At 36.8% G+C, this 21,090-nt stretch overlaps 1 protein-coding gene across 1 annotated transcript in view; it reads left to right on the plus strand.

Moving 5' to 3' along the window:
• Positions 1–6,227, plus strand: part of ERBB4 (erb-b2 receptor tyrosine kinase 4) — a 1,112,005-nt gene extending 1,105,778 nt beyond the window's left edge. Inside the window, exon 28 of the mRNA XM_030852949.2 lies at positions 1,901–6,227. Coding sequence (XP_030708809.1) covers positions 1,901–2,346 — 446 coding nt within the window. The 3' untranslated portion in view covers positions 2,347–6,227. The remainder of the gene's footprint in view (positions 1–1,900) is intronic.
• Positions 6,228–21,090: the final 14,863 nt, after the last annotated feature.

Below are 21,090 nucleotides of genomic sequence, written 5' to 3' on the forward strand. Positions count from 1 at the left end.
CCAATAGTGACACAAATGTAGGTTTTGAGAAGATTTGACAGATGCCTAAAAGTGAAATGCTCTCTGGGAAGATTCTCAGCTCAACCATAAAATTATTCCTATCTACAGAACTACATGGCTATACAAATTTGCATCAGGACAATAGATAAGCAGATTGCTTTGAGAAAAGGTAACTTGAACCTTCTAAGAGAAAGGCAAGTCAGTCTGTGTAGACTCACTGTAGACCATCCCCAGATTTTATTTCTGAGTACTAAACTAAGAGACCCACATTTATGTAGAACTCCAGCCCAGTTCTCAGAGAGTAGAGAATTTTAGTATAGACATTCCTATACTTTCCATTAAGAAGTTTCAGGACTCTGATAAGAAAAATCCAATTCTTACTCCCTTATAGGTATTTTTCATATATTTTTCTTAAAATGACAGTAGCTTTGAGAACCATTCAAATTAAAACTTATGATGAAGTGTGAAGTTCAGCCTCCTCCTGTAGGGGCAATAGTGAAAACAGTGCAGTAGAACAAGATTATTCAACAGGAGTTAGGGAATTTGAATTCTAGTTCAACACAAATTATATCCTTCATACATCATTTAATCTCAATTTTCTGTCTATAATGCTGGAAGAATACACCTTGCACTTCCTTTTTCACAGGATTGTAAAAAGGGATGAAATAATAGTGCCTTGTAAATTATTGAACTGTAATCTGTGTATATGATGGTGGGATATTCATTACTGTCTTTTAACTTGCACATGATACTAAATAGTTAACTATATCCAGTAGGCCTATATCCAGGAAAAAATAACCCTGGGTTGATGAGATTTTTCTCTCTACATGTCGGGTTTATTATAGGGGATAGAAAGTTTGTTTCAGAATGGTAGCATCTCAACAAACAGTTATGCCCTCTCCCTACCCCAACACCAAAGTAGGAATAGCTAAAGTGTCATTTTTGTGCATATATTTAAAAAGAGGGTCTACTATATATGTGTATATATGTCTATATATATTCTATACTATAAACATAGGAATAGCATTAAACATGAGGAGAGCAGCATAAATTAGCAGTATTTTTGAAAATTCTAGCCCAGTATCTATTCTAGCCCAATACCTATTTATTAGACTGAATCATGCAAAATAGCTGCTATATGACTAGCTTCAACCTACAAAATAGCAATTTCATATGATTCAAACTAATAATTTGCTATTTTATGATTATGATTAGCTATTGGAAATAAATGTTACAATTATATTTATTGTTAAGCATATATTTTGTCAAGCAAGTCAATATAGAGGCATGTTAGATGTCTATATTATTTGATTAGTTGAGTCTTTTCCTTAGATGTTTTCTTTCCTGTGTGTAAATCTTTCTGAGGGAAAATCTGTAATCAAATCCTTGTTACCTATGCAGACATTCTAAGCAAATTATGTAGACTAAAAACTACTTTTATTTCACTTCATCCATTTATCTTGACATGGAGTTAATCTGTAGACATTTTGATCTTCCAATATTCTTTAAAAATTCTCATTTCTCCATATTTAAAATCTATTTAACCTTGATAGTTTGTCTTATCTTCCAACATAAATTACCAACTTTTAGAAAATAGAAGCATTTAAACAACTGGCCCCATAAGTAGGAGAGACAAATGCAAGCAGAAAGAAAGAAGAACAATCTAGGGGACAGGGACTCTGACCCTGGCCTTGTCGGTGCCTTGTTTTGTCACTAACCTTTTTTGCCCACTTACTCCTCTTTCATATGATAGTAGTAATCAACAAAAGCTTTTTGTGAAAATTCCTGAAATATGTGGCTTTATTATCCTGGAAAAAGAAGCTAACCATTCTGTATAACCATGGTCTGATTAATATTTTCCAGAAAGTAGATGTTAACTGATACTTTTGTATTACATCAGAATACCTGAACCCTGTGGAGGAGAACCCTTTTGTCTCTCGGAGGAAAAATGGAGACCTTCAAGCTTTGGATAATCCTGAATATCACAGTGCTTCCCACGGTCCACCCAAGGCAGAGGATGAGTATGTGAATGAGCCACTGTACCTCAACACCTTTGCCAACACCTTGGGGAACTCTGAATACCTGAAGAACAACGTACTGTCTGTGCCAGAGAAGGCCAAGAAAGCATTCGACAACCCTGACTACTGGAACCACAGCCTGCCACCTCGGAGCACCCTTCAGCACCCAGACTACCTGCAGGAGTACAGCACAAAATATTTTTATAAACAAAATGGAAGGATCCGGCCTATTGTGGCAGAGAATCCTGAATACCTCTCTGAGTTCTCGCTGAAGCCAGGCACTGTGCTGCCTCCTCCACCCTACAGACACCGGAATACTGTGGTGTAAGCTCAGCAGTGGTTTTCAGGTGGAGAGAGACGCCCGCTCCAATTTCCCCGCTGCCTCTCTTTCTCTTGTGGTCTTCCCTCTACTCTCAAGGCCAGTAGTTCTGACACTTCCCAGTGGAAGATATCAAGATGCAATGATAGTTATGTGCTTATCTAACTTGAACATTAGAAGGAAGGACTGAAAGAGAAAGACAGGAGGAACCACACTGTTTCTTCATTTCTCTGCATGGGTTGGTCAGGAGACTGGAACAGCTAGAGAAGGACCAGCAAATATGAGACAATACTGCCTGCTGTCAAACTAGTTCCCAACTTTTTTTTTTACATTGTTTTCTTTGCCTGCCTTCCTTCCTTCCTTCCTTCCTTCCTACCTTCCTTCCTTCCTTCCTTCCTTCCTGTATTTCAATGCACATGCTTGAAAGACCCAAGCTGCAGGAACCGATGTGTACATTTTCAGCATCCCTGGAAATCCTAATGATGTTTCCAGAAGAACAAAATGATAACCTTTTTTATAATGTATGATAGTAACTAAGATTGAAAATCCAATCTCTTTCTCAGACAGTTTCAATCTTGACAAGCAAGAATGGCCAAATCAGCTTTCATAAGTTTTGAATCTTCATCAAAGTTATAACTAGTAATTATGTTTGGAGAGCTCTTTTGTTTTTTTAATTTTGTTTTGCTTTGATCTGTCTCTTCATATTACTTTCTCCCCTCTTTTCAGCTTTAATTTATAATTGCAAACATTTTTCCATCAAACCTTCTTAGGTGTTGCTATAAATTGAAAGAATTGTAAAAAGAAATATTTTAATATGGTGAAATGGCCACTATTTTAAACATGCAGTCTTTAGAATTAGAAGGGGAAGCCAAGATATTAGTCAAATGTAACATCAAATCTTACTTTTGTGTTTTACACTATTGAATATGTATCCCCCCCCCCAATCCTTTACATTCTTCAACATTTTCTTCCCCTCTATGAATGACAGTACTTGATAGGCAGTTGGTAATGTTAAGAGTAGAAGGGAAACTAAGAGACAGTTCTGTGTGGTTCATGAAAACTACTGACACTTTCAGGGGTGGTCCAATGGGGAATCCATTGAACTGGAAGAAACACACTGGATTGGGTATGTCTACTTGGCAGATACTCAGAAATGTAGTTTGCACCTAAGCTATAATTTTATTTGTTCTCTCTCTGAACTCCATTTTGGATTTTGAATGAAGCAATATGGAAGCAACCAGCAAAATAATTCATTTAAGTACTTTTTTTTTAAAAAAAAAAAGAGCTAAGATAAAGAAAGACTGTGGAAATGCCAAACCAAGCAAATTAGGACTTTGGAACACTTTGGGATTATGGTGAGAGGGTCAGCACATGATCAACATGTGATATCACATTTCCTAAACAAGGAAATTTGTCCAGTTTGTATACTCCACTTGAAGGAATGCAAGTAAGGATTGGCTTGAATTCCATGGAATTTCTAGTATAAGACTCTATATTAAGTGGAAGGTAACTCTTTGCACATAAATTGGTATAATAAAAAGAAATACAAACATTCACTGCTGATAGATAGGTCCTTGGGTCAAAAGTTGTAAATAAATGTGAAAAAACTTCTCATGTAATTATTTTAATATCCAACATACTACTCTTTTGATACTTTATATAATAACTCTTTTTCTTCAAACACAGCATCCTAGTTCTAGAGCCACCTTTCTTGTGTATCACTTTAAAGAATACCTACTGAGTTAAGATGAGCAATGGGAACAAATAGTAGGAATGAGTTTTCAGGAAAAGGGGGCCTCAGGTCAGTAATTAGAAAAATTGGATAAAAATCTCTCTCTTTTAGGAAAATCTGGCCAATTCATTTGGAATTTTTAAAAAATATTTCTTTCCAATGTTAAAGTATTGGGATCAAATTTGAATGTATAACCTAATTGAAAGCAATTAGACTAAAAATCTCTATTGGCAAAGAGGAGAGTTTAGAGAAAAAGGATGAAAAGAAATCTAGGTTTCTGCCTATTTTGAAAAGTAGATCTATCTAGCCATTCAGCTCCCTTATTTTTTCAACTCATATTTATTTATAGTCTACTAAAAGCACTGTGTTATGTGGGGAACACCAAGATAAATGCAATACTATCCCTAACTTTAAAATTTTACGATCCAGATTTATTTGGCATGACATTTAATTTTTTTATATAATTCAAGGAATACAATTGCATGGACTATTTTATGAATAGTCATATAAAATCAACTCTTTGTTAAAAGATCTCCTGTGAACTCATGTGGGACATGAGTGAAACACCCTACAAGCTCCTGAAGTTAGCAAATAGGATAGTTTCAGTGTTATCATTCAAACACAAACTGTTCTAGAAGGATATTGTATCACTGGCTAATTGTCCTATATGGATTCTAACTTAACCATTAAATCAACAATAGATGTTGGTCTTTGGCCAGGAACATTGGAGAAATTGGGATTGGTTTCTTCCTGAGTTATGAAAAGTGAGGGAAGCTTAAAGGCTGAGGTAGAGCAAGCGTGGGGTTTGTGAGAGCTCTTCCAGTGAAATTCAAACATGAACTTCCCAGGATTGAAGACACAGAATGATTCAGGGGCCACAGCCTAATAGCTTAGAGCTCTTTCACCCAGTCAGAGGAGTATCCAGGAAAAGGGGTCCTCACATCAGTGTTTATGAAAGTTTAGATATGAACCTCTCTTTCTAAATAAATCTGTACCAACTCATCACTGACAGCATCCTTGTTGGATACTAGAACTTGATTTTTTCTCCTGATTTACAATATTCATATGGTTTCTATGGGGATATGAAAAGCAGAATCACATATTGAAGAAGGAAAGAAAAATAATTATTTTACTGTTAAGGTAATAGAAATGTATTCAGTGAAGGTAGTGTCTCTGTCATCCTAGGAACATAAGACCCTTACACATAAGGTACTAATAACTGGAGATAGATGCAAGTATAATCCAAAATGACCCAAAATGCTTCACAAGAACTTTATTGTTCCTTTTGAATGATTTCTGTAGCACATACTTGATTTCAGTTGTTTTAGGGTTTCTCTTTTGATTTATTTTTGTCCCCCTAGGAAAACATATTTCAGAGTGTATGAGAGGGAGAAAAAAAAAGTTTCATTTGTTCCAAAGAATAACTTATTCAACTCAGTAGAGTGAAATTTTGAAATGCCAATTAACCTGTGAAGTGCATCAGAATATCAGATTATTGTAGGCTAGTTATATCAGTGCAAATATGCAGAACCAATTAAGTAAATTTAAAGAAAATTAGTAGTCAAATTACACAGACTGTATTTTTTAAATCACCAAATCTTGTAGCTCATACCTATCTTGGGGAATCTTATTTCCAGGTAAGAAAAACTGTATAATTAAATGGTTGTTTAGGGCAGTGGTTCTTAGGCAGGTGAGAAAAGAAGTTTTCTAAACCGAGGTAGACCCAGAACCTCAAAGCATCCTGAACCACAAAGAGATGCTTGAACTACTGAGTAGAAATTGATTTTCCAAATATTAGTGGCACAGGTTAGGATGAAAGTTTTTCTCGGGCAATATTCTTGAAATGGAATGAAAAACAATGCAAAACTCAAATCAGATTAAAATGTATAAACTAAAAATTTGAGATTGTTTTCTTAGTAGATCAGGAAGAATGACAATATTTGTAGCTGGAGAGGAGAAACAGTGTTCTTCTAAGTGTATATAATGTATGTGTTAATACCTTGTAAAATCAAGACTTGGCATGAAGATCATGTATATTTCCAATGCCTAGGACAAACCAGTAGGACTGTGAGATGCTGCCCCTACATGAAGTTGAAAGGGTTATCAACATGCTTTTTGAAGTGTCAAAAATTAAAAAAAAAAAAAAAAAAAGGAAATTGGTTAAGCCCAACAGGGAAGGATGTAAATACATGTTTTTCTAGAGCTATCTAAACTTTATTTCAAAACTTGAATTATTCATCCATCTATAAATGTTGGTTATTTAACTAGTATATGTAGTTCATAAGGTAATAGAAAAGGTGATTATGAAAGCATGTATATATCTGGACAGAACCATGATAATGCTGTAAGATGTAGATTTAGTTAGGTTAACAGATGTTAAATGATTTTAATACTATTAAATAAATCACACTAGAAAACTAACCACAAAATATAATGTAGCAAAATAAAATGCAGGATATGAAAATGTAGGATGGATTTTGCATAGTAAAAAATGTTTGCCATTTAAAATTGTTATTTGTTAGGTTGAGCTGAAAGTGGGCATATAAAAAGCAGGTTCCACTTAAGAAAACTTGCTTTAAAACATTACAATTATTTTTTTCTCATTCTCTTATTCCTTTACCATTTGTAAAATGTATTACGTGTAAAGAGGAATTTTTCAAATTTGTTTTGCAAATACCACCTTGTAGAGTTTAACAGGCAAATATGTTACAGATGACTTTAAGTAAGAGGTTTCAAAATGAAGTGAAGGAAATATAAATGTTCTATTACCTTATGCAGAGACAAAAAAATGAGTGGTGTCATTTAGTAAACAAACAAAATGCATTTAATTTGTGACATATCCTTTCTTTTTTCTATGATACCCTCCCATCTCCAAAAAGAACCCAAGGAATTAATTAACAATATTCTGAGAAATAAATGCTAAAGCAAGCATTTCAAACTGCCGTATTTCCATTGTTTTGGACAATAGTTGATAGCCAGATGATTTTTAATAGGGCAAATGAGAAATCCAGGTGGATAAGCTTCTAGTTATTGAAAAGCCAGAAAACTAAATCTACTGTATATCCTATGGGCAGAGAATTCTGCTGGGCCTCTCTTTATGCATATGGTTTTGAAGGACAGCCTGGTACCCATGCAGACACCTAAAGGCAGACTTATATCTGCCGATTGCCATTTGTTTAAGAACGAATAAGATATACAGATGTAGACTGGGCATCATTTTAAAATAACACTATCAGTAGAGACCTTGATATTACTAATATTACAAAGGGGCCAGCTTTTATACTTCTGGGTAGAATTAATACAATTTTTCTAATACCAGAGAGCCTTTGCAAAAGTAGTTCTTTCCACAATTGCAAACATTAAGCTGTTATGGGCACAGTGTTGGATCAGGAGTCCTTCAGTTTATATGGACACATGGCTTTAGCACCATGGGCTACTTTGTTCTTTTCATTAAACAAAAGTCTCTATGAAATAAAATTTTCAGACACTCGGTTCAAGCCCCACTGATTTTGTAAAGGTGAAAAAATGTAGGATGTGTCACTTTTGCAGACCCCTGCCTCACCTCTTCACAGCCAGGTGATCTTTTGGGCAGAAGAAATGCTTCTCTAGTCATGAGCTGAAAAGACTCCAAGCCCCAGTTTCATGGAGGTTTTCACATGCTTCCCCTGGAAAATACTCCCTGACAGTCAGCTTTGCAAGTAAGTGATTATCTTGTTAGGAATCACAGAAACAATTCATTTCTCTCTGGACCTTAAGGAAAATGCTGCCCTTACTTCTTTTACCATTGGCACAACTACTCCATTTTCCTTACTTTTCTGCCACCCTAGTTCAAAGCGGCCCTCTTGATGCTGTGCCTGTCTTAAGCCATAGTGGAACTCTGAGGTCCCACACACTGCTTTGTAAAACATTGATTTAGCCTCTGCCCTCAAATGTCTGACTTTTCCATAAAAGATAGTAGCAATTTGGACATTGTTTAAATTATTTCTCAAATAAATGACTGCACAGAGCATACTTTATGATGTTAAAATTATGCTTTTCCATGAAGATCGATTCTCTTACTATGTCCTTCTCTGTAGGAATTTGAGTCGAGTCAGCCCTGTGATGAATCTTGAAACTCACGTATGTGCACATACCCATGGTAGGTTTTAGATTTAATCTTTTCATGAAGACTTTACATTATAATAAGTTATTTTTGCCAGCAAATTAACTTATTTACTTTATTTATCTTACTTTGCTCCTGATTGCAAATATTTTACAGCTGCTGTATATATTTTTTTTTTCCGATAAATGAAGAGTCTTATTATCATAAAGGTAAAGGCTATTCAGCTCTGAGAACCACCTGTAGCTCTTTACTGGATCATTCATCCCTCTGACAAATACATAATGAGTGCAGTTTCACTGAAAGGAAAATCCATGTTGTCTAATAGGTTGCCATTTTTTCTCTACTTTTGCTTTTTAAGGATATTTTTCTTTCAATACTCTAAGTGTTTTACCCATATCACAATAAGTGGTTACATTTGTACAAATATAAAAAAACCAAGTTCCATACCTGTAGGCAATAGTCTAACTTGTCCAAACCACTTTGCCTTTACTGCTATTTTTATCCCTGATATGTAGCTGTTTCCCCCGGGCCTGTAGCTGTTATGAAGGAAAGCAAATCATACCTCCTAAGTATTGACATAACCTGATTCTTGAGTACCCTTTGCAGATTTTTCAATTAGTGGGGGGGGGTGTACCTTTTCCCTAATGTGAGAGTCATTTTCCTGTATATTTCTTGATCTCTCAGGGGCTGGGAGGGGGGCGTGAGGGGGCTACACCATAGCACTCCAAGAATCCTTTGGGATTACTCCAGTAATCAACTATGAAAGTTATTTTCTAAGTGTAGATATGTAAGCTGTTCTTTTAAAGTAAGGTACTTTGGAATATTGTAGCATAAATTGGTACTGCTGTTAAATGGGTCGATTATTAAACTGAGCAGCTGTGCAAGGGCAGCTAACTTTGAATGCACACCTCACTGGCTGGTGTGTCTACATCTCCTGTCGTGAGCACCAGGGACTTGCATTGCTGCAGGTCAAAACTGCATTTTCACACAACTTGACTAGGTGTTCATCTTTCCTGAGCACCATTATAACAAGATCAAATGAAAATGAGATCGATCTGCAAGACAATTCAGAGCACAAAATGTCATGTGAAATCTTCTCTTAAACACTCATCTCATACATGCATCAAAGTAGTTGACTAGTTGACGAAGATCAGTTCAGGTGACAAAGGGAGACACTTTACCAAAAAGGCAGAGGCTTAAGGTATTATATACATTTGTATTCATTTCCTCATGTTCTTAACTTGTAAAGAGAAAACAAGCCCTCTCTCTTCTGAAGTATCTTCAAAGGACAGGGGTGCAAAAATAACTAGCTGGTTAGCCATTGATGTTTCATTTAAATCCCAGTGTTCAAAGTTAGCTGCCTTTTTGAAATAAACGAACAAAAAATACTACTGTATGTTTGAAAATGTGAATAGTATTTTTATAGCTTGTTAAAGACATGGCTAGTTGCATTTGTAAATAGGGATAATGTTGCTCTGATTTTCTTCTGTGGACATCTTTATTTGGAACATAATTGTCTTTAGGGTTAATTTGTATATAAGTAATTGGCTTGTGATTGTTTCTTTTGGGTTGGAAGTTATCATTTTGACATTACTTGTGATTCTGTGTTCAGCACTATGGTGATGTGTTCAACCTCTGCACTCGCTTACACAATAGGATATGCCAATTGTGTGTGGTGTAATGTTACTTTGATTTTTTTCTATTTTATCTATGAAGGATTATGCACTTAACACATACTAACTTTTTTAATGTTAGGTATATTTTTAGTATAATTTCCCTTATTCTTTCTTCCCCTCCAACCCTTCACTCCATTCTCCTCCCTTCTCCCATTTTCTGTTGTCATTTGAGAATGAGGGACAAACAGTATTTTAAATTTCTGTAATTAGGCTTTTCTGTTAGTTCTCAAGGATCCTCTCTTGGCTCTTGGGAAAGAATTGTACCTGTACAAGGCAATTATAGAATGCGACCTGCTTTGCCTCATTCCACACTGATCATCCCAGCTGAACAATTTGAAAACTGTTCTGCCTTTTTGTTACATGAATCTGTCAGAAATATATTTTTAATTTAATATAAATGAAATTCAATAAAATATGAAACAAATATTCTCTTCTGTGTCAGAAATTTGTAATAAGAAAAACCATTTGGGGAAGAAGATTTGTTCTAGATTTAATAATCTGAAGATGTGAAAATGGGCTTATTTTTGTCCATGTTTATGAATCTCATTCATTATTCTTCAGAACCCTTTGGTTGTTTGGATGTAATACATTCCATATGTTTTTAGCATCTAGCACAAAAGCCTATTGATGTGTGCAGACTTACTCATCTGTGCAGACTATGCTTAATTCACTGTGGTTGGTTTGTTACTTTGGGATTTAAAAAGTTTTTGAAATATTTGGTAAGTTGTATCCAAATAACATTAATATTTTTATACTATTTTTTCTTTCTGCCCTCATTTCAGTTTACAAAAATGGTGCTGGCAAATCTTTTGTTATAAAGAATATCAAATGCTAGTACCCTGCTTGAAGTAAGGGAGAGAGAATAGGACCATAAACAGTCAATCAACTCACGTGACTTGGGACAAGCCCACGGTAAGGTGGGAGAGTGTTACAGACACATTGGTGACGTGAGCAAGATCCTCTCCCAACATGTTTTTTATTCTAATTTTTCTATTTTAAATATTGTTTCTTACTCCTTCATACTTCCAAAGTGTAAGAACTTTAAGATTCCAGTAACTTCTCATTCAACATCCTATTACTCTTTCAAGCTACTTTAGTCATTTTAATACATATGATGTCAACTAAATCGGTGCACAAAAAAATATATATTTTCAATATAATATATTGGAGTAAGTTCTCTTAAATTCGTTCAGTTATAGGTCTTTAAAGATCCCGTTGGGGCTTCCCTGGTGGCGCAGTGGTTGAGAGTCCGCCTGCTGATGCAGGGGGCACGGGTTCGTGCCCCGGTCCGGGAGGATCCCGCATGCCGCGGAGCAGCTGGGCCCGTGAGCCATGGCCACTGAGCCGGCGCGTCTGGAACCTGTGCTCCGCAGCTGGAGAGGCCACAACAGTGAGAGGCCCGCGTACCGCAAAAAAAAAAAAAAAAAAAAAAAAAAAGATCCTGTTGATTGGACCTCCTGCTATTTGCATGAAAATGCACACATTCTCTCCCTTGAATATTTTGACCTATTTATTTGAGATCATTGTCATTTTATTGTGTTCAGGGTGAGGTACATCAAGGCTGCATGCGTTTAACCCACTGATAGGCTGAGGAAGAGGGAGAAACAACTTGTATTTCTATTGCTTTACTACCTTAAAAGATACAGTTGACATTTCCAGTGGCACCATGTGAGTTCATTCATAGTAGTTGTAATACCTACTAATTGTATAGTGCTTGACCATGTATAAACTTATTCTGTGTATGTTGGTTTTTGGCTCACTACACTATTTTGAGATAAGTATTATTGAAATAGCCCCAGTCATGCAGATAAGGAAGATAAGACTAAAATAACAAATCTAGCGTCATGCAACAAGTACCAAATGGTGGTACTCACCCTCAAAGCTGCGTCTTCTGATTTAAGTATCTTTCTTTACTACACTTAGGTAAACACTACTCTTTCTCCTCCTGCTGCAGAGGAATCTCATTCTGATTGGAAAATAATTTATGTTGACAAATTGTCTCTATTCAAGACCACCAGTGGTCTTCATTAGTCCTTTGATAACTGCCCTGAAAACTTCACTCAGCCTCCTCAGACTACCCGGTAGCAAGTCATCTATGGTGGAGAATCAGGTTCCTTTCACTCAAGAGAGATAAACGCAACATAATCACAAGTAAAAGGATTTTTAAAAATGACCACATGGGGAGCCTACTGGTAGTGTCCCCTTTTTCAGGGTCTTATAAATCTGCTCGGTAAAGGCACCACTAGTCCCCCCACATATATCAGAGAATATGGCATATAACTATCCCTAGCTTTAGCAATGTTATTACATGCAATAATGTTTCTAGAAATAAAACCTCACATGAAACACCTAATTTATAAATAAGTTGATAAATTTTCTAGGGTTTACTACATGCTAAATGGCCCCTGGAAACAACTTCTGTAATACAGCATAGAATCTGATCCTGAACCAATGTCAAAACTTCAATTAGGGAATTCCCTGGTGGTCCAGTGGTTAGGACGCAGCGCTTCCACTGCCGGAGCCCTGGGTTCCATCCCTGGTCGGGGACCTAAGATCCTGCAAGCCACGCAATGTGGAAAAAAAAATTCAATTAAAATGATGATGGTAAGGCGAAAAATACCATGGAGAAGCTGTGATGTATTTAAGGGAGTAATAGGTTAGAAGCTAAAATAAATGTCAAAATTCAGACCAGCTATTTTCTATGGCTTTACACTCCAAGCTTCCTCAATTCGCAATTGTTTAGCTTTATAAGCCCTGTAGGAAGATATCTATCTATATTTATCTATTTATTGATATCTATATATATATTTATATAGATGTACGTATACATATGGAGAGAGAACATATTAAACAAAATGTTTAAAGATATATTTATACATTGCAAAATTTCACACAGAACCTCTATTTTCAAGCAGTTTCATCACAAGCTCCAAGATGTATATCATAGAACAAGTTACACTCATAAAACTGTAAACTGAGCAGGTGCATACTTAGCTAATTGTATTTCCCTCCACAGTATTATCAAGCTGCAATATGAACCCTAGGGAACAAAGCCACTAGACAACAATCTTAAGATTAGAAACAGAAGACTGTCACCCAGATAGCAATTTTAAAGCTATAAACAGAACAATTCACCACAGGATAGCAGTCAGGAGACTGTAAACCAAATAGTACACATGGGACATGTGAATATTGAAATACCTGCTCTTGCAAGTTACCCATAGATTCTTAAAAGAGAAATACCCATCTCGCGAACCTGTTTCTACTTACTTATGTTTCGAAGATAAGTAGAATGTTCTACAAAATGATATAAATCCAAGGTTTTCTGCCTCTTTTAGAAACAAAGAAAAACAAAAATTCCTAGCTTTAAAAACACATTGTATCAGCTGCCCACCAATTCCTATTGCAAGAGGCGTTATCTTAAACGTCCTCTTATATCGTCTTCTTCCATGTATTTATGGGGACTTATTCAATCATCTTGCCTTTACTCTGTAAAGTTATTATATCTGTGTGGATTTCCAGCCATACAACAACAACATTAAAATAATAAAAAGCTTTGATTGAAGGCCTCCCATGTGCCTGGCCCTCTGTTAAGACCTCTGTGCTCATTGTCTCATTTAACGTTCACTACAAACTTACAAATTATTATTATTTTCCCCTTTTCATAAATGAGGAAAGTAAAATTTTAGTACGGTTAAAAAGCTTTTCCAAGGCTGCACAAAAAGTGGCCGTTGCTGGGACATAAACCCACTTGACATCAAAATACCTTATCCCTCATACTAAGTTGTATTTATCTTATAATATTCATAATGCTGTAGCAAGTGTTGTTTTTCCTCAAACATTTAAACTCAGATGTGTGACAAATGCATATTTTTTCTGTAACAAAATTTATTGCCTTTCCCAAATCTCCAGTTTATTTAGAGGCAGAAAACATAAACTGACCACTTAAAATTTTTTTCAGAATTAATTTGAAAAATAGTCAACCAATTTAAGGTTTTTCCCCATTGCTTGCTCTCAGGTGTGACATCTAAATTCTGGGGCCTATATTATTAAGAATTTGCCAGATTCTCTATCACCCATGATAAATAACACAAATATCATTGACTTATCATATAAATGCTTATTTCTGCTGTGGGTCTGACAGCTTTCTTTTCTTTTCTTTTCTTTTTTTTTTTTTTTGGCTTGTGGTATTTTAATTCCCCAACCAGGGATTGAATCTGCAAGGCAGTGAAAGCGCAGAGTCCTAACCACCGGACCACCAGGGAATTCCCCTGACAGTTTTCTTCTAAATGATGCCTTGAAAGACCAGACTGGCTTCATCTTGTGGCTCATCTATCTCAACATTCTACCTCCGTGATCTCCATAATAGAGAAAAGACTGTTGGACAGTCAAACAGGAACCTTACACTGCCACAGCCCAGGGGTGACAGATCATAGTCAATTGCTTAAAACTAGTCATCTGGTCCCACTCAGGGTCAAGAGAGCTGTGGGAATATATAGATATTGAGTGAACATAATTTTTTCTGCTACATGGCTGATGTAGCTTTATGACGATGGTGGGTAATGTCTAGCCCTTGGCCAATATCTGATGATGGCATCTGTTAGAATATACACTATAGCTCTGATTGTTGTTAATAATCATTTTTTTACTCTGTCCTCCACTGTGATGTCTACATTTCCATCTGGTATCTGGCCATTTGGTCTAATGCATAGTCCACAGTCATATGCCTTTAATGTGACCATGGTCCTTGGATTCTCTTACAAATTCCTGGACCTTTGTAGAGAAAACAGTAAAAGTGTGTTTGTGTACACTACTTGGAAGCTCTGGAAAGTTGGTTCTGCTACCTGAGGCTCCCCATGCTGACACATCTACCCTGTGACTCCCAATCCAAGGGCGAGTGAAATCCTGTGAGGCCCCTTTCTCAAGGTTCTGGGCAATCATTTGCATTTCCAAACTTGACCTAAGGGAAGGTACAAAACAAAATCATATTTCTATGAATAGAATCAGATTCTATTGACGGGCATTTACCAGAATCTGTTATTTTCCTCTTCATCTTAATTCTTCCTTTCCAGGTCAGAAAAGTTTTATAGATTGAAAAGTGGAATAGATAGGGAATTTAAAAGCCAAAATTCTATTGATTTTCTGAATCTGCTCTCCATGGTACCATGGAGGTCTCCTATCTTGTGGCCTGAAACAGAGTTCCTTATTGGGTCAAAGAAATTGTAGAAGGAAGGGGAAAAAACAACAATTATATGCTAGGTAGTGTGCTAAGCAAATCACATGCATTATCTCAGTCTTTACAAATTATAAGGTAAGAGTTGTATTTTAACATTGTTGTGTTCTGATGATGGTCTGACATGACAAATGACCTCCAGATAGATGAAAGGCAAAGATCTTTATTACTTACAGAAGACTGCCAATGCAGGGCAACACAGGAGATTGCACCTGGGGAAAGGGTAACAGCAACTGGAACTGTAGGAGGCAGCTAATACGTGGAAAGCCAGGTGGAGTTAGCTAGGCGTCGAGGGTTCCTTATAGATTATTTTGAATAATTCTACAGGCCTAAGGAAGAAGAGGATGTCCTGGGTATTTGGTATCTCGGGCCTCTGGAAGCTGGCTCTGTGTGCTATAACCCAGAGTGTTAGAGCCCAACAGGGAAGGGGGTGGAGTGTAGGCTTAGCAAACACCCCATCATGGGGAATTGAGAGTTTTTAGCCATGATCTCAAAATTGGGTCAAGACAGCACTTGTTGTTATTACAAGCCATCATGGTTCCTCCTTTACAGTTAAAGTAGCTGAAATGTAGAAGTGTTAAGTTATTTAACCAAAGTCACACAATTAGGAGATCACGAGGCTGGGATTCCAATCAAGGTCCACCTAGATCTTGGCTATACCGCCTCCCTAAATGGACCTGTTCTCTTACCTACTTTTCTTTAGTAGGACTTTATTATGTTTTCTGTTCACTCTTCAGTTTAGATCTTTTCTCTCTCCTGTCTTGCACACTGTGTGGTGCATATGACCGCTAGGAGCTACCATGTGTGGAGCTTGTGTGCATTCACCTCTCCAGACCCACGTCTACTTTATCTTGGCTCGTTCTGCTTTTCAATCTCTCAGTGTTTGGTACCCACTTGTCTCCTGGAGTTTCAAGGGTGAGGAAGAAAAAAAACTGGAGAGGAGGGAGAAAAACTGTCCTTAATGTTATTTTAAAAACAAATTTGAAACTTAAAAAAAAACCCCTCTTTATATTGACACTAGAAGCATTGTGTTTGACACTGTAACTCTGGCAAAAGAACATTTCAGTATCCAATGAGTTAGATATACTGCGCTACTTTGTAGGGCAATTTAAAAAACATTTTACTGTTGGCAATAGGAATATAATTGCTTAACATTCTAGAAAAAATGATTGGCCTCGTTCCTGTTACATGCTAGATTCTTACTAACTCTCAATGAATGACAGATCAAGCAGTGATTATCCTGAAGGCTTAAACATAATACTCCAGTAGTCAGATGGGTCAACTTTATTATTGTGTGACAAATATAAATTTCTCTTCCAATGTTATATAATTGTATGAGTTAATTCAAAGATTGTATAGATTGAAGAATTATATAATGAAAAATATTGATATCTTCCTTTCATAATAGAAGGGACATTGCAGAAAAGATTTTAACATTGATCTGGATTGAATTGGAATTCTCACTAAATTTATTAACAGTCCAGCCATTGTTGTTGAAAAACAGATAAAGTATTAATCAGAAGCTCTGCTGTTTCCTTTCTAGTCAGATGCTCAGCTTGTGTTTTAAAGTGAAAGAAGAAGAGAAAATATTGGAAGATAGGTCTGGCAGTATCAACAAGAGGAATAAGATGTAGACAATTTAAAATTTCTTGGAAGAAGAATGATAGGTCATCTGAAAATGTTGAAATAAATTAAAATAGTTCCAAATGAACTCATATGCTTGAAGATAGTCTTTTTCAATCATCTGCTTTTGTTTTTTTAAAAAATGTTCTTCTCCTGAAAAAATGTTAAATTTATTTAAGGATGATTACTAATCAAAGTAAACACTTGTGTGCATGTATATGCTCTTGCCCATTTCTATAATCTGACTCATAGATTTTAAATTTCAAGTGACTAAAAAGCAAAACTACCACTGTGCAGTCACCCACCCCCATTATCCCATTTCAGGAAACTCTCAGAAACCCAAATACTTGGGAAAATGTGTCAATTCTCTCAACTATAGGTATACTCCTAGTTAGGGGACATGAGACTGGCCTTTATTGCAAAAGAGAAGCATATATAGATGGAAGTTATTGATTTTCCAGTAGACAGATCCATAGCAAGAGCTAAAATGTTATGTTACCAATGGAACTTTATACCTGATGCATAGTACATAAAATTTCAAAACATCTTAGAGATGCTCAACAAGTGATTAATGATTTAAAATTGTTTCCTAGGAGAAAAAACTGAAGGAACAAAGTATATAGTGTCAGGAACAAAGACTGAGCAGGGAATTAATAACCCTTCAGATTGGAGAAGTCATCAGATAAATGACAGTGAGCATCAGTGACTATGTCTCCTGAATAATTGCCTCAAATCAATAGACACCAAAGAACTAAAAGAATGGAAGTGGCCGCTAGGAGCCTAGGCACTTTGGCTTCTTTTCTGTCGGTTTTCTCTGCAGCCATCATGTTCACAGTCTCCTGCCTGGGCCCCTCTCTGGCATTGTTTTCTTTAGTCAGAAAGGCAATCTCACCACTGTTTATACTGCCCCCTAGCTCAAAATAGTGGTGTCTTGCTTCACGAGAGTCTTGGTAAGTTCCTCAACTGTGGGTGTAGAATTGCAAAAAGAGAAATCCATTGAAGAGAGCCTCTTAGATTCAGATACTCAGAAAGATTGTTACATAGATGAATTCCGATAAATATGAAATATCATCTTCATCGGGAATAGAAATGGCAAAGCAGAATGTGTAGCTTGGGGAGTTGCAGGTGGAATGGAGAGGTTATGTTTCAGGGGTCTGATCACCACCCTGAACTTTTCTGATTTGCTAGAAGGACTCACAAAACCCAATAGAAGGTTATATGCACAGCTAAGGTTTATTACAGTAAAAGTAGCACAAGCAAGAGAAAAAAGATACTCATTGAAAGGAGTCCAGAGATGTCAGGCACAGGATTCTGAGTCTTTCCCCTTCTTTGATCACACAAAATGAACTTTCCTCTTTAGCTGGGAACTGTTGAAATGCATTCAAAGTGTTTTTGCCCAGAGAAGCCTGCTCAAGGCTCAGGAGCAAAGTTTTAATAAGGACTGACCATGTAGGCACATCTTGCTATGCAACCAACCTGAAATGTAACTGAAATTCAGAATCCCAGCAGTGAAACCAGGAACATCATCAATCTTGATGTTTGCATAAATCAATCTTGACAAGTCCTGATGAGCTGATACAGCGTGCCCCATGGCTCCAGACATCCATGACAACATCATCAATTAGTAACATAAAAAGCATCCTGAGGGCTACATTCCCAAGGGTCATCACCAAGGGTCAATCAAAGTTCCAGACTCCTCTGGAAACATACAAGGATTGAGTAACCAGACCTGATGGGCTCTTCCTTTACATCTCTGTTGACATGTCTGGGAGGAGGATGGGAATGCAGCACAATGATTGCCTCCCCTGCTTGCTCTTCACCCCAACCCAAGGACTGAAAGAGAGGGCAGCGAGCATTAGCCTTTGATGTTCTAAAACATGGCAGGTCTGACACCTAAGAAATCTTTCTCCTGCTGTTTGGAGACAGTAAACTGGAGGAAGGTGCTATGGAGAGAGGCTTTGTCTTTTTCTCATTGAGTGGATGAACCGAAGGCCAAGCTTATCTTGAAGTCCTTAAGCAAGGAGGACCCAGCCAGGTTGTTCCTTCCAGGCACCTTGGGGATGCCCAGAAAGTATATCAGCAGGGATGGCAGGAACTTAATACTTTACCTATCTTAGACAAATTATTTTTAATTTTTTTTTTTTTTTGAGAGGTACGCAGACCTCTCACTGCTGTGGCCTCTCCCGTTGCGGAGCACACGCTCCAGATGCGCAGGCTCAGCGACCGTGGCTCACGAGCCCAGCCACTCCGCGGCATGTGGGATCTTCCCAGACCGGGGCATGAACCCGTGTCCCCTGCATCGGCAGGCGGACTCTCAACCACTGCGCCACCAGGGAAGCCCTAAGTGTTTTAATTTTAATTGCACAAATAATACATATTTATTGGAGAAAATGAGAAGATACAAAAGCAGAGAATAAAAATTAAAAATAATCACATAACATCATATTATAAACATATCCTGAAATCCACAGATTATTTTCTAAATATGTGACTATATGCTATAAATATTTTATCAACTCCCTTTCACTGTTTAAAATGTATCACAATCATTTTCCACATCCATAAATATTCTTTAAAAGTTTGTAATTGTGCATTCTTCTATCGTCTGGAAATACTATATCTTTAACCAAATTCTTTATTATTGACATCTACTGATACATTGCTCAGATCTTTCATATATATCATACATTATTTTCTTAGGACAAATTCCTAGAAGTAGAATTTTGGAGTGAATCTGGGGGCACATTTTTAAGGGACTATGAAAGAATGTTTTAATTTGCCATGATTTTCATGTCTGGCTTTGGGGAATCTTTATGGACAAACTCAGAACATTTAAGATAAAATGAAAACCCATAGGGAACCAGTTTTGCCAGTTCAGTTCTTAGATCTCTGTGTGCAGGTATTGCTAAGGATGTTGACTTTGAGCTCCCTACTCACAAAGACAATGTCTTTCTTTTTTTATTTTTTAACATCTTTATTGGAGTATAATTGCTTTACATTGTTGGGTTAGTTGCTGCTGTATAACAAAGTGAATCAGCTATATGTATACATATATCACCTTATCCCCTCCCTTTTGCATCTCCCTCTCAGCCCCCATCCCACCCCTCTAGGTGATCAGAAAGCACCAAGCTGACCTCCCTGTGCTATACGGCTGTTTCCAACTAGCTATCTATTTTATATTTGGTAGTGTATATATGTCAATGCCACTCTGGCAATTCGACTCAATTTACCCTTTCCTCTCCCCGTGTCCTCAAGTCCATTCTCTACATGTACGTCTTCATTCCCCTCCTGCCCCTAGGTTCTTCAGAAACTTTTTTTTTTTTTAGGTTCCATATATATGTGTTAGCATAGAGTATTTGTTTTTCTCTTTCTGACTTACTTCACTCTGTATGACAGACCCTAGGTACATCCCCCTCACTACAAATAACTCAATTTCATTTCTTTATATGGCTGAGTAATATTCCATTGTATATATGTGCCACATCTTCTTTATCCATTCATCTGTCTATGGACACTTAGGTTGCTTCCATGACCTGGCTATTATAAAGAGAGCTGCACTGAACATTGTGGTACATGACTCTTTTTGAATTATGGTTTTCTCTAGGTATATGATCAGTAGTAGGATTGCTGGGTCATATGGTAGTTCTATTCTTAGTTTTTTAAGGAACCTCTATACTGTTCTCCATAGTGGTGTATCAATTTGCATTCCCACCAACAGTGCAAGAGGGTATCTTTTTCTCCACACCCTCTCCAGCATTTCTCGCTTGTAGATTTTTTGATCATGGCCATTCTGAATGGTGTGAGGTGATATCTCATTGTAGTTTTGATTTGCATTTCTCTAATGATTAGTGATGTTGAGCATCCTTTGATGTATTGTTGGCAATCTGTATATCTTCTTTGGAGAAATGTCTATTTAGGTGTTCTGCCCATTTATGGAATTTGTTCTTTGTTTTTTGATATTGAGCTTCATAAGATGCTTGTATAATTTGGAAATTAATCCTTTGTCTGTTGCTTCATTTGCAAATATTGTCTCCCATTCTGAGGGCTGTCTTTTTGTCTTGTTTATGGTTTCCTTTGCAGTGCAAAAGCTAATAAGTTCTATTAGGTCCCATTTGTTTATTTTTGTTTTTATTTCCATTTCTCTAGGAGGTGGGTCAAAAAAGATCTTGCTGTGATTTATGTCACAGAGTGTTCTGCCTATGTTTTCCTCTAAGAGTTTTATAGTGTTTGGCCTTACATTTAGCTCTTTAATCCATTTTGAGTTGATTTTTGGTATGGTGTTAGGGAGTGTTCTAATTTCATTCTTTTACATGTAGCTGTCCAGTTTTCCCAGCACTGCTTATTGAAGAGGCTGTCTTCTCCACTGTGTATTCTTGCCTCCTTTATC

Source organism: Globicephala melas, chromosome 7, assembly GCF_963455315.2.
Source record: "Globicephala melas chromosome 7, mGloMel1.2, whole genome shotgun sequence".
Lineage (NCBI taxonomy): Eukaryota > Metazoa > Chordata > Mammalia > Artiodactyla > Delphinidae > Globicephala > Globicephala melas.